Source organism: Mirounga angustirostris, unplaced genomic scaffold (assembly GCF_029215605.1).
Source record: "Mirounga angustirostris isolate CCGP_5_RB_7025 unplaced genomic scaffold, mMirAng1.0.hap1 SCAF_1, whole genome shotgun sequence".
Lineage (NCBI taxonomy): Eukaryota > Metazoa > Chordata > Mammalia > Carnivora > Phocidae > Mirounga > Mirounga angustirostris.
In genome coordinates, this window is record NW_026991709.1 from 67,902,255 (window position 1) to 67,916,539 (window position 14,285).

The 14,285-nt window shown below is 38.5% G+C and overlaps 1 protein-coding gene across 5 annotated transcripts in view; it reads right to left on the minus strand.

Moving 5' to 3' along the window:
• Window positions 1-2,489: 2,489 nt before the first annotated feature.
• Window positions 2,490-14,285, minus strand: part of CCDC14 (coiled-coil domain containing 14) — a 41,113-nt gene continuing 29,317 nt past the window's right edge. For 3 of the 5 annotated variants that reach the window (XM_045903011.2, XM_064571540.1, XM_064571583.1), the window contains 3 exons: window positions 10,760-10,978; window positions 10,553-10,685; window positions 2,490-3,578 (listed from right to left, as the gene is read on the minus strand). In XM_045903011.2, the coding sequence (XP_045758967.1) occupies window positions 2,639-3,578; window positions 10,553-10,685; window positions 10,760-10,978 (1,292 nt within the window). In that variant the 3' untranslated portion in view covers window positions 2,490-2,638. The remainder of the gene's footprint in view (window positions 3,579-10,552; window positions 10,686-10,759; window positions 10,979-14,285) is intronic. The other 2 variants (XM_064571684.1, XM_064571636.1) reach the window with 2 other exon arrangements.

Sequence of the window (14,285 nt, forward strand, 5' to 3'; positions counted from 1 at the left end):
TTTTAAGGCACTTGACATAAATGCCATTAGTGAAAAGAAAAGATTTTCACAAGATTTACTCAGCTCCAAGGGGGAATAAAGGAAGAATGTGTACAAAGTACTTCTTGGGCTTCTTTAGCCCTTAGGATCTCCACACTTGGTCATAGAACCAGATTCTTTCATCTTCAGTGGTATTTACAAATACCAAATCCATTGTGACGTCTGCACATTACCTCCACAAATCCAAGACAGGACAGAACAGTGACAAAATGCTTTAGGACAATTCTCTCCCATTCTACACCCAGTATCTATCAAGGAGACACTGAGTTCCGCCTGTCAGAGGCTGGGGGATACTCCGCTAATCAGCTTTTCACACTCTGGGACATCTGAAAAGGCTTTGTGCGGGGGCTGGGATTTGGAGGCAGACTGACCCTTCTGAGACTGAAGAGGCAGTTACACTGACTTCTTGTGTGAAGATCTAAAGAGGACTACTGAGAATGGGCATGCTTTCTCTCCTTTTTATCCCACTCTCCATTATCAGTACTGTTATCAAGACTTAACTTGGAACTTGACCAAGAACTTCTTCATTTGAGACATTGCTCAGTGTGACTCAAACTGACCAAATTGGAAACTTTGGAGTCATCTTTGATTTTTCTCTTTCATTTTCTATTGTCACCAAGCCTACTGAAAGTTTTTCAATTCGTCTCTCCTTTTTCACCTTTATTGCCAAAGGCTTGTCAATTTGTCTGGACTACTGCCACAGCTTTCTAGGTGGCTTCCAGCCTCCCCCCACCTCTACTTTTTATGTACGATCATTCTATGCAATTCTGAGAGCAGCCAGTTGTATCTGGTGGTCCTCAGTTAAAAACAAACGAACAAAAAACCCACCACCACCAAATATACCCAAACACCCAAGACTTTATGGTTAATGGTTATTCCTCAGCCTGGAGCTCAAGACATTCTGATCTGACTCTAACTCTTCTAATTGTGCTATCATCATTTGCTGTTACCTTTATCATATACAGTTGACCCCTGAACACAGGTTTGAACTGTATAGGTCACTTTATACATGGATTTTTTTCCCCAATAAATACAGCACTGTGAATGTATTTTTCTCTTCCTTGTGATTTTCTTTGCATTTTTTTCCCAGCCTATTCTAAGAATACAGTATATTAATACATATAACATACAAAACATGTTAATCAACTGTTTATGTTATTGGTAAGGCTTCTGGCTAACAGTAGGCTATTAGTAGTTAAGTTTTTGAGGACTCAAAAGTTATATGCCGATTTTTGACTGCATAGGGGGTGTTGGTGTCCCTAAGCCTTGTGTTGTTCAAGAGTCAATGGTAGTAATCTTGATCCCTCTATGTTAGTCAGGTTGGTGTACCTATCATCCTCTTAATATACTATTCAACCCCCATGTTTTGATGATACTTTCCTTATGGGGCAAACATTATGAGGATATTCACAGGATTATTCAAATCCTACACATTCTTAAACATCAATATGAAGTTTCTTCTCTTCTAGGTCTTCCTGTACCATTTGCTGCTTCCTTTTAGTTTAAACTTCTATGAAGCTGTCTATCCCATCTTTTTTGCTAGAATCATATTCCATCTTGAAATTTAATCAAATAATTTCATGTTTCTATGCCATGTTTGTCTTATATTAAATAAATAGTAAGCTCCTGGTAAGGTTTCTCAAGGATTTTCCAGTCTCATTTGTTTTTCAATCACATTGTTAACCCTTAATTAAGTGAATCAACCCATAAGCATTTAATAATTTTCTTTGCATGAAAGAATGCTTATCCTATTTTAAGGGCAAAATACAATGCTCTTCTTGTATTATCATATAATAATCTTAAGAATTTCTGCATATGAATAACAACTGAATATTTGGGAGTAGACAGATGACACAGTTTTCATCCTTGCTGTATTTTGTATTTCTGAACTGTACTTTGTAACTTATGTTGTTGAAGAGTTGTGGCCTGTTATCTCCAAATACACCAATGAATTAATTTAGGAATACTGGAAGAAACATTAAAAATATTAACGGACAGTTCTATGAAAAAAACCTACTAAAAATTCATTTAGTATTTTTGGACTTAAGAAATCCCTACCTCTAAAATCTGGACATGTCAAAGAGATTATATCTGGGTCCTTCAGAAGTTGTAGCACCAATACTTAAAAACCAGTAGGAGGAGGTCCTGGTGCTGGCAGAACATTTTAATGCTAAGGCCTGCCCAAGCACTGTGCATAAAGACACCGGCCGGTGACCAGGAGGTGTTGGTGGCAGCACAACACTCAGGCTTCTAATAGCTCGAATGGGCTTACAGGGACAGAGGTGACACTGAGTAGTTAAGAAGTGCTAGTACAGAGAAGCAGAGACTAACTTTGCTCCTATTACTTATAAAATAGGGAACGTCCTCAGCTAAAGGGCCGAAAAGGAATTAGTGCGGAAAGGCAGAACTATAGCCAGTGCAAGATTTACAAACTCCTTTATGTTCAAATAGAATAAGGACAATAATACATTTATTATTCATACACTTATCATACATAATTGGTATAAAACACCATTTCTCTAAAGAAATTCAAAATATGCATTCAGTGCGGCCAAGGTCTATTCCTAGAAGCAGCACTCAGTCCCTTATTCTTCCGAGTTCATTTCTCCAGAAGACCCATCCTTAAGGACTTCTGCAGCCTGGCAATATTCGCGTCCAGCGCTGCAAGGCCGTTCCGGAAGTCTTGCTCGTCACGAGAAGTGAACGTTGACAAAGAAGAGATGCTCCAGTCCGACGTCACGTCAGAATTTAAAAAGCTACCGTCGGAGACCGCGCTACTCCTCCCCCGAACGCCGCTGCCCTGACGGGTGGCGGGGCCCGGGCCCGCAGCCGCCTCCGGCAGCTCCTCAGCCGCAGCAGGGATCCCACTGATGGCCTCCTTTATCTTCTTGAGGAGCTGCCTGTCTTCCCTATCAGCTGGCCTGGGAAGTTTCTCAGGTGCATCTTCGGCTTCCTTTTTGGAAGAGGAACAAACTCCAGGTTCACACGACTTATTTGCCTTTTCAGAGACAAGGCCGCTGCTGCCGACCAGCTGTGGCAAAGCCGCCGTGATCTGTGGCTGGGGGGATAATCTCTTAGATAGTGGTGACGTCTTTTTAGAAGTGCTTCTAGCAAATGGAATGTAAATTGTGTTACCCAAATTACACTCATTGTCTATTAGAGTTGTAATTTCGCTCTCCTCAACAGAAACCTGTTTTGAAAGCGTAGAAATCATCCCAGGGCCTGATGCTTCTTCCTCTGAGCTTCTTGTGTGACTATGTTGAGGGCCTCTGGAGGGCAGGACATTTTCATAAGGTCTATCTGGCTCCATGCTCTCCTCATTGTTAACTGCAGAAAGTGTCTCAGAATGTGCAAAAGTGTGATCTGTTTCTAACTTATTTAGATAGCTCATTATGGAAGTATGAGCAGGGATTGGGTCATGTTGAGGTTGTTTTTCATAAATGTTCAGAAGTGATTTGGTAAGATTATTCCCAGACTTGCAGCGAACACTGTCCATACTAAGATCTGAGAGAAGCCTTGCCATACTGCTCTGTAAAGTTCTGTTAAGAAGAATTTAGTACACTAATTATTCTTTTTTACCTGTTTCTTTCATTTATTTATTTATACCTCATCTTCAAAAGAAAGGATCTGAGGCAAGCACCTGGTTCATAACATGGAAAAAAGCAACTAAAAGCACAAAATCACAGAATGCGTCTGGAACGAGTAAATTACAATAACAAATGATTAAAAGATCTTGGTCTATATCAAATCTAATATAATGATATTTAAAAATACAGGCTTAGGAATTTTTTTCACTTAAGGTATGAAATGCTTTATTCTTGAGCAACTTTGCAAAATGGTGTGGATGAATGAAGTTATTTCTCTCCATTCAAAATATATATGCAAAGGGCACTGGAACAATACTGGGAAAAAAGGATAGTTGGAGATAATTATCTGGGATAATTAGGTATAAGCAACAGCTAGGTGCCAGAAGTGTGTTATAAGAAAAACCACTTGGGGTTGAAAGTCAGACAGAAATGGAATCAAATCCTATCACTAGCTGTGATCTTGGGCAAGTCATTCAACCTTTCTGAATCTCAAGTTCCTTCATTGCAAAATGAAGACATCTACTGTGGAATTACAGTGAACATGAAATAAGATAAAATAATAAAATATGAGGGTGAAGTGCTTAGCACTGCTTCAGGTTATATGGGTGTTCATTTGATGGCAGCTTTTATTAGTAGTCCCATTAAAGCCATTTTATACCAAGCTTTTGGTCTTTTTGAATTGAATCATATATAGGTAATTACATATAAATAAGAAAAGAAATACATCAATTTTTAAAAAGATGCAGAGGACATCAACAGGTAATTTTAAAAGATTACAACTAGCCTACTTTTTAAAAGTTCAACTTCTAAATGGAGAAGTTCAAATTTTTTAAATGTGATTTTTTTTTTTTTTTTGCCTATCAAATTAGCATGGTAAAATAAGACTGATACCCACTGTTAGAGAAGCTTGAAGAGGCAGGTACTACTAGTGGGAGTGTGCACTGGTATAACCCTTCCAGAGCACAAACTGGCAATACGTCAGAAGTCTTAAATATTTGTACATCCCACATTTTTGGACCCAATAATTTGCACTCTAGGAATTTATCCTACATATATTCATCAAGAGGCTGTACCCAAAGATATACTTACAAAGATAAAATTTATAATAGAAAATAGATGGATTGAGTATCTTTATCTTCAAATACAGTAGAATGATTGAATTATGCTATAATCGCACCATAGCCATTTATAGTTGTGTTGTAAGGAATATTTATTGATGGAGAAATGTTCATTATGTAAGGTTAAACTTAAAAGAGCAGTCCATAAGTAACATGGATACAATACTATTTTTGTAAAAATAGTCACACACATCCAAACAAAATACTAAAAGGAAATCTCAATACTAAACAGCAGTGATTATATCTCTGGATATATAGAATGAGTGTTTTTTTTCCCTACAAAAGGAAAAACAAATTTTTTCCAACCTGGCTTACCCTGTCATCTTTTTATTTTTTACGATTTTACTTATTGCAAGGGAGAGAATGGAGAGCGAGCGAGCACATGAGAGGGGGGAGGGTCAGAGGGAGAAGCAGACTCCCCACTAAGCAGGGAGCCCGATGCGGGACTCGATCCCAGGACTCCAGGATCATGACCTGAGCCGAAGGCAGTTGCTTAACCAACTGAGCCACCCAGGCGCACTTACCCTGTCATTTTTTTTTTTTTTAAGATTTTTATTTATTTATTGAGAGAGATAGTGATAGAGAGAGAGCATGAGAGGGGGAGAGTCAGAGGGAGAAGCAGACTCCCCGCCGAGCAGGGAGCCCGATGTGGGACTCGATCCCGGGACTCCAGGATCGTGACCTGAGCTGAAGGCAGTCGCTTAAACAACTGAGCCACCCAGGCGCCCCTACCCTGTCATTTTAAACACATTCTGAGTTCTGATTGCTCTTCAAATGGCAATGGCTCCTACCACTTTTTCTCATACCTCTCTCAAGAAGCTAATGAACTATTACTAAAAGACAAAAAATGTTATATGAACATATCTTTTAAAAATGCTGTAATGAATAATCACCCACTAATTAATTCGATGAGACTACATACTAAAATTTTCATTTTGTTTTTAGAAAAGGAATACTTATGTTGAGGTTTCTTTCCAGACTTAAATAAAAATGTTATCTTTGCTGTGAACAAAATCAGTGATGAAGAAAGAAGGGACATGACATTAATAAGTTTAATCTCTGGAAATTAATGGTAATCACTAAGCTTCTGATTTAAACAAGAAATGTGACTGACCATTGTCCCTGAAACTAAAAGAAAAATCTCTGTAAGTAAAGAAATGACAGTATGTCAAAATTTTAAAGGAAGCAATACAAACACCTGAATAGCTACAAAGTAGATATATTTCTGTTTCTATATGTGGGATACACCTAAACACACTGATTTTTAATGCTTAGAAAACTGACACATCTTTATAATAGACATTCAAGGTTCTTTCTCAGCTACTTATAAAAATATACTAATTTAAATAAGTATCAGCACTCTTAAGAGTGTTCTTAGAAGCTATAAGACTATTTACCACTTGTTCACTGAAAATATATTAATTTTCCCTCACATTTTAATGGTTTTATAACATGTGTTGTAGTAAAATTTTGAAAAGTGATAGGATGTATTTCAAAATTATTGAAGGCTGGAGAACGGAAAGGTGGTTTAGGGTATTTGTTTAGAACTGGTTTAGGGTATTTGTTTAGAACTCATACATGTACCTTCTAGTCCCATTATCCCTCTCCAACAATCTGAGAAAGGCACTCAGAAATTCTGTGAAATCTTTAAGAGATTATTTACAACACATACAAAAACCATACATCTATCTTACCGAGGTGTATGACTATAGGGAAGAAGGATGGGCTAGTTGAACATGAAGCTTTAGCTGTACTGTCAGATATTGCTGCTTTATTCTCTGTCAAAAGCAAAATTAAAGTGGTCACAGTAGCCCAGCTATCGTACTGGAGATGTTCCTAATTAACTAAATTGCACAGGGTATCACCAAACATACTATCAATCACCAATGTGGGTGAATTTAGCTCAAATACGAACTTTTTATTTTGTTTTGACAAAAAAAAATTGCCATTGTGGGAATTCTTAGATTTTGAAGTTGTTACTGAATCTTCAGAAAACGCAGGGGTAGTACTGAGCCCTGTAAGACAATGCTAAGCTTGCCCACTGTGTTTCTATAATCATTTAAAGAGGCCAGTTAATCTAATGAGTGAGTTAGTAGTCATGATGCAGGATTTATCCCCAGCATAAAAAGCAAAGGTCCTTGACAACAATGGAAAACACATGATAGGAAAATCTTCAGAGTCTTTAGAAAAGGAGAGCAAAACATTTTCACCTAATATTTTAGACACAGTCTTTTCTAAAAGCAGATAATATACAAGAAGTAATGACCTTTTTCATTTCCTATGCTTCTGTGTTAGGGTGAATGTTAAGAAAAGGCTCTAGTTGCAAGTGAATCCTTTTCATTCCTTTAAAAAAAAACACTAGATGGATAAAGAAGATGTGGTGTATGTATATATACACACATACACACACACACACACAATGGAATACTACTCAGCCATCAAAAAAATGAAATCTTGCCATTCACAACAATGTGGATAGAACTAGAGGGTATTATGCTAAGCGGAACAGGTCAATCAGAGAAAGACAATTATCATATGATCTCACTCATATGTGGAATTTAAGAAACAAAACAGAGGATCATAGGGAGTAGAAGAAAAAGTGAAACAAGACAAAATCAGAGAGGGAGACAAACCAAAAGAGACCCTTAATCATAGGAAACAAACTGAGGGTTGCTGGAGGGGAGGGGGGTGGAGGGATGGGGTAACTGGGTGATGGACATTAAGGAAGGCATGTGATATAATGAGCGCTGGGTGTTATATAAAACTGATGAATCACTGACCTCTACCTCGGAAACTAATAATACATTATATGTTAATTAATGAATTTAAATAAAAAATTTTTTAAAAAGGAAAAAAAAAATAAAAAGCCATTAAAAAAAAACACGAGAAAAGCCAGACTGTGTTATTTTGAAAGAATGAGCAGGTACAAAGATATCTCCTACACAAGTAGAAGAATCTCTCCAAAAACATGTCTTCTTCTGTCAGAGAGCAGCTGTGCTTTCCAAACCAGAAAGGAAGGCTCAAGAGGAAATTTAAAATCTTGGCTCAGGTACCAGCCTGGGCACAACGAGCTCTGAAAGTCAGGCAAGTCCCTTCATTTCCGTGTGCTTCCATTTATGCTAATTTCTATAATAATAATACTATTACTTACTATGAAAATCCCCCTTACATTTTTATTAATTTTCTTCACAAATGCACCACACATGTTAAAAGAGTATTTAGTCAAGTTCATTCTTAAAAAAGGATGTGTCTTCCTATATCCATCATCAAGGTGCCAGAATAAGCTTTTAACTCAATGACATGGATATTCAGCAACTAATATGATTATATATTTTTGTATTTCACACGTGTATATTTGGGACATGATATACAATAAATGTTTGTTGAATACATGAATAGGCAAATGAATCCATCCATTCATCCCTCCGTCTCTCAGATTAAAAAAAAAAAATACTAAGGTTCACTTAGACTAAATTAGGCATGGAGTTGTTACCAGGAATAAACTATTTTAGCTAAGGATATGTCATGTGCAAGAGTGAGAGAAAACTTGCCTAGGGATTAAGAGACGTGAGTTCCAGTCCCAGCTCTGTTATTAACTTTCTCTTAATATTTAACTTACATGGTCCTAGTCTCCCAATCTATGAAAATGCAGATATTAAAATCTTTCCATCATAGATGGGGACAAACAAAATAATAGATATGGGATGGAGAAGAGTTTGAGAAAAAAAATCAAAGTACATTATAAATAAAAGATAACATCAGCTTCTGATTTCATGCTCATAAAGGAGCTAGATTTAGTAGTATGAAGTAAAGCCTGTGAAATGAAAAGCAAATTCTCAGGCAACTAGATCCTCTGCTGCATTTTCTCCTAGAGGCAGAGCACCATGCCCCTTACACACTTTCTCAAATGACACTCATCTTTAATTTCTCTCCAAGTCACCAGTGAACATGACTCTCCTTTTACTTCTGCTATATTCTCCTCAGGGCCTATACTGAGGAGATGCTCAGGGACACCTACGCAACTGCTCATGGAATCTGACCATGCTGACTTGCTGTCCTAGTTTTCTTTTCCAAATGGACTATACACCATATGTACTTTTTAAAAAAAAGTTTATTGAGATGTAATTTATATACTATAAAATTCACCCTTTTAAAGTGTATAACTGAGTTGTTTTTAGTATATTCATAGAGTTATATAATTGTTACCTCCATCCAATTTCAGAACATTTTCATCACCCCAAAAGGAAACTCTGTACCCACTAGAACTCACTCCCCGCTTCTTCCCCTCTTTTCCCAGCCCTTGGCAACCACTAATCTATTTTTTGTTTCCATGGGTTTGCCTATTCTGAGCATTTCATATTAAGTGGAATCATAGAATGTGATCTTTTGTGACTGGCTTCTTTTATCATAAATACTTGATAATAACAGAGTTTTCATCCCAAAATTACTCCTCCAAAAAGAGGAGATGTTTTTCTTTGGCAATTTTATAAAGGCTTTCATAAGGAGGGACATTCTCTCACTTTACTTTGAACAAGAGTGGTATAAGCCAACATTTTAGAAACTCTGACTAGAGCCTAATTAATTATAACACTACATAGATATACAAGTGTCTTTTGCTTGTCCCCACTGTTCAATAAAAGTTTGAATGAAATGTGAATGTGAAAAAAGCAATATTTCTATATTAACATAGCTATAATCATTTCAAATATGTTTACAAAACTAAATAAATTATCCTGTATATACATATATATATATATATATATATCACTATTTCATCTATTTCCCTAGAAGTTCATAATTCAAAACAGATCTTCTCATTTGAAATATAAAGGAGATTATTTTATATTCAAAATTGTTTTATATTTGGAACTGTGAACTTCTAGGATCATTCAAATGCATGGTCAGATCTGCTGATATTCATCAAAATTACTGACTTCTCTAGGATTTAAATAAGTAGTTGGAAATCCAATTCTTAACAAATGTCTCAAGAGAAAACTGTGGCGCAGTCCGTTAAGCGGCTGCCTTCGGCTCGGGTCATGATCCTGGGGTCTTGGGATCAAGCCCCACATCCAACTCCCTGCTCAGCGGAGAGCCTGTTTCTCCCACTCCATCTGCCTGCCACTCTGCCTACTTGTGCTCTCTCTCTCTGTCAAATAAATAAAATCTTAAAAAAAAAAAAAAAAAAGAGAAAACTGAACTTTGAAAGTACGTATCATATAAAAATTGAGTGGGGTGATTGTATTTATTTGAGAAAAGACATGTTAGGGAAGCAAGGGCTTTTAGGGGTTGCTGCCAATTCCTTCACTTTTGTGATGAAATGATTGAGGCTCAAAGAAGCTAAATGACTTTCCTGAGATCATCTGGCATGAAGGCTTCTGTGCTCAGTGCTTCATGTGAATGATTTCTTAGTGTTCCCATCAACCCTAATCATGCCCCACTTTACAGCTGAGGTTTAGAGAGGTAAATAACTTCCTTAAAGTCACACAGCTAGTACAATGGCAGAGCTGGGATTCCACTCATGTCTCTCTGGCTTCAGAGCCAGAGGGCTCTCCACCATTTGCTAAGTTACTCTTCAGCTTACTTATAAAAAGCTGAAGCTCCTTACAAGAGCCCTTTTCCTGGAATCACATGGTTTAAAAAAGCACTGAGCCAGGTTTGGCATTCCTAAACCCAGCTGGAGCAGAAGAAAACATTAGAAATTATTGACAAAATAAGAGAAAAGGAGGAAAGAGAGCAGACCTACAATGATTTTTGAAGTCTATAAATAATCTGACAAGAGGCAAGTTAGTCAAATGAAGTCAACATTACCTGGTTAATTCTCTCAGTCGAGTCACCTCAGCGTCACGCTGACGTAATGTTATTCCCAATATTTGATTTTCCTTTTCAGCAGCTTCTAACTTAAACCGGGAGCTTTTCACATTGACCAAGGCTTCCTCCAATTCTGAAACCACAAAAAAGTTTCAGTTACCTCAATCTTTGAAAAAATGTAATCATAACTACAATTCAAATACATACCAATTTTTATTCTTGTTGTCTCAATGTCAAATTGTTGTTTATTTTCAAGTAAAGTTTGATCTTTCTCTTTAAATATACCAGCAAATTTTTTGTTTTCATCTTTCTGATTTTCAATCACTTTTAAAAGTTCTTCATTTTTACTCTGCAGTAATTCCTGGCTCTTCAGTGACTCTTGTAATTGGTTTTGCAGGGACTTGTTCAATGACTGAAGGGAAAACACTGCAAGACAGAACAGATCAAATAATTGTTGCCCGAATTTAAAAAGCACAAACCTGGAAAAGATCTGTTTTTAAAAAAGAAAACAGGAATTTATTGATTTTGCTCAACAATTATATGCTTGAGTAGTTCTATATAAATACTAAATATATTTTTAAAATTTGATGCAGAAGTCATACCTTTCTTCTCCAATTGATATCTGGGGCATTGAAAAATTTTTTTTTACCTTCATTAATGAAATAATAATACAGGCACAAAGTAAAAAAAATTCAAACACGATGAAATACCAATGATACCAAATGATTCTCAATGAAGAATCTTCCTCCCCACCCTACCTCTGCTCTCCTCCTAAAGGCAATCACTATTAACTTTGGTATCTTTCTGGAAAAATACCTGTGCATATAACATATATATTTAAAAAGAGATGACTCATACTGTACGCATAGTTTCTAACCATCCCTTTTTTCCCCCCATAAGATCGGTATGTATCAGCACAGAGATCTATCATTCTCTTTAATGGCTGTAAAAGTCTATGGCACCATCCACTTAACAAATGCAGCCTTGAGTGAAGACTTACTATGTGTGAGGCATGGTGTTAGAATCTGGACGTACAGTGATGATTAGCAGACATGGTCCCTGCTCTCAAAGAGCTGATAACAAACAAGTAATTACAGATAATGATAAATGCTCTCAAGGGAACATTAAGGTAAATGAGCAGAGACTAAAAAGAGATTAGCTATTTAGAATGGCAACCACCAATCTCCCCATTTCCCATCTTGGCCTCCTTTCCCACCCATCCCCACCCCCACTGTTTATTCATAGGGGAATCAGAGTGACTTTTTCCAGAAGTACTCTGGTGAAGATGAGCATTTTTATGAAGTGTGTGTTCTGTTGGGTGGTCATATTTTTCTTATTGCTTTGTAAGAGCTATTTATATATTTAAAAAATTAAGCCTTTGTCATATCATGTATTATGAAAACATTTTCCCCATTTTGTTGATGTGTTTTAAATGTGTTTATAATTTTGCTGCGCAGAAAGTGAAAAAAAATTCTGAGGACAAATTTTATCATCTTTTCCTTTGTGGCATCGGAGTTTTGTAAGGCTTAGGAAAAGATCCCAAGAATACAAAAACAAACAAAGAAACAAACAGTTCTCATCTTTTCCTCTGGTATAGGTTTTTTTCCTTTTTTTCTATTATTTTAAATGCCATGATCCATAAGCACAATTTGGCAATATCTGTCAAAATTACAACTGTATATCTCCTTTAACTCAATAATTCTATAGCTATAATCTACAAAATGCTCACACATGTGCACAAAGACATACGTATAAGACTTTTACTGCAGCCCTGTTTGCACTGGGAAGATACCTAGATAACGATCATCAGAGAACTTCAAATACATTAGGATGGAACCACATAAGCAGAATATCTGTACAGTTCTTAAACAGAAAGAAAAATACCCCCTAGATTTTATTGGGGGGAGGGAGCTAAGAGGGTGGCGTAGTAGGAGGACCCTAGGCTTGCCTCGTCCCTTGATACAGTTAGATAACTATCAAATCATTCCGAACAGCCAAGAAATTGATCTGAGGACTGATAGAACAAACTGCACACCTAGAGGGAGAGAAGAGGCCACATGGAGGAAGAGAGGAAGTGCAGGGCTGTGGTTTGGGGGAGAAGAGGGTTGCAGGTACTGTAGAGGGGAGGGAGCCCTGGTCACAGAGAAAGCGAAGGGAGACTGGGGCACACAGGGATACCTAAAAGGAGAACACTTCCCCAAAGCCACTGCCTGGGAAAACGAGAGGGGCTGATTTTCCTGAGTGTTTGCAACCAGCAGGGCTCAAAGACTGGAGTTTTAAAGGTCCCTGGGCTTGGCTGGGATAGAGCTCTGAGGGCACTGCCCTGCTCCTGGAGAGAAGGCAGGCAAGCAACCCCAGGGCAGACAGCACGATGTGAGGATCACCTAAGGGGCCCAGGGAAAGACTGTTCCTACTTCCAGGAGCACACCCGTGAGAGGTGATATTGCGTCTCCACAGACAAAAGAGCTAGCAGGTGCCATTTCCCTCTCCCAGCCCTCACCAAAGGTGCAGTGACACCTGCTGAGGGCAGCTAACCAGGACACTGGCTGTTTAACTGGCTTGCTCCAAACCCCACGCCCCCGTCCTCTGGCATAACGGCCCTTCTGTCCCAGTGCAGCAAGACCCTCCCCTGGAAGACCAGCGCAAGTCTCTACCACACCAGGTCCACAGAGTTTGGAGTTTTAAAAGTCAGCAGGCTTGGCTGGGATGGAGCCCAAAGTGCACTCCAGGCAGGCAAGCAACCCAGAGATGGACAGTGTAAAAACAGCAATCTGAAAAATGCACAGGACACGCAAGGGGAAATTATTCACTCTTCTGAGAGGGCCTCCCTGAGAGCAGCAAGCATTGACTCCCCTCTCTGGGAACAAAGGGGCTGGCTGGCACCACTTCCCTCCCCCACCCCCCACCCTCAGCATAAACCAATTTGGTAAGCTGCACAGCACCAACACTGGCTGCCTACCTGCTCACACCAAGTCCCGCCCTGCAGTCTACTGGTACTGCTTTTCTTGGACAAGTCTGTTTAAGGACCCAGCACAGCAGGCCCCTTCCCAGAAGACCAGCACAAACCCCTGCACGCACCACGTCTACCGACCATAGAGTTCTGCAAGGCTTCAGCTCTAGTGGAAATAGCATCAAGTCTCATTTAACAAGCAGGCCAGAGGTACCTAATTAAAACTCGCCACACTCTGGCCAAGGTTCAAACACTGCCCACGGCAGGTAAGGAGAACCTCTGCAGACGACTGACCTGAGGGACAGAGCAGCCAAACACAGCAGCTGAGTGCACGCAGCACACAGCAGAGATGCTCCCTGAAGCACCAGGCCCTGGACTGGACACTGTATGACCTCTTCTTCATGAAGTCATTATTCTCAGGAGCAGGAAATATCACAGGCTTTCCTAACACACAGTAGAAGACAGAGACCTAGACAAAATGCCAAGATGGAGGAATTCATCCCAAAAGAGCAAGAAAAGGTCATGGTCAGAGATCTAATCAAAACAAATAAAAAGAAAAAAAGGAACACATATAAGTAATATGCCTGAATGAAAATTTAAAACAACAATCATAAGGATACTTGCCGGACTTGAGAAAAGCATGTAAGACTTCAGAGAGGCCCTTACCACAGAGATAAAAGAGCGAAAAAACAATCAGGCAGAAATGAAAAATGTCATATCTGAGATTTGAAACCATCTGGATGTAATGACCACAAGGATGGAAGAAGCAGAGGAACAAATAAG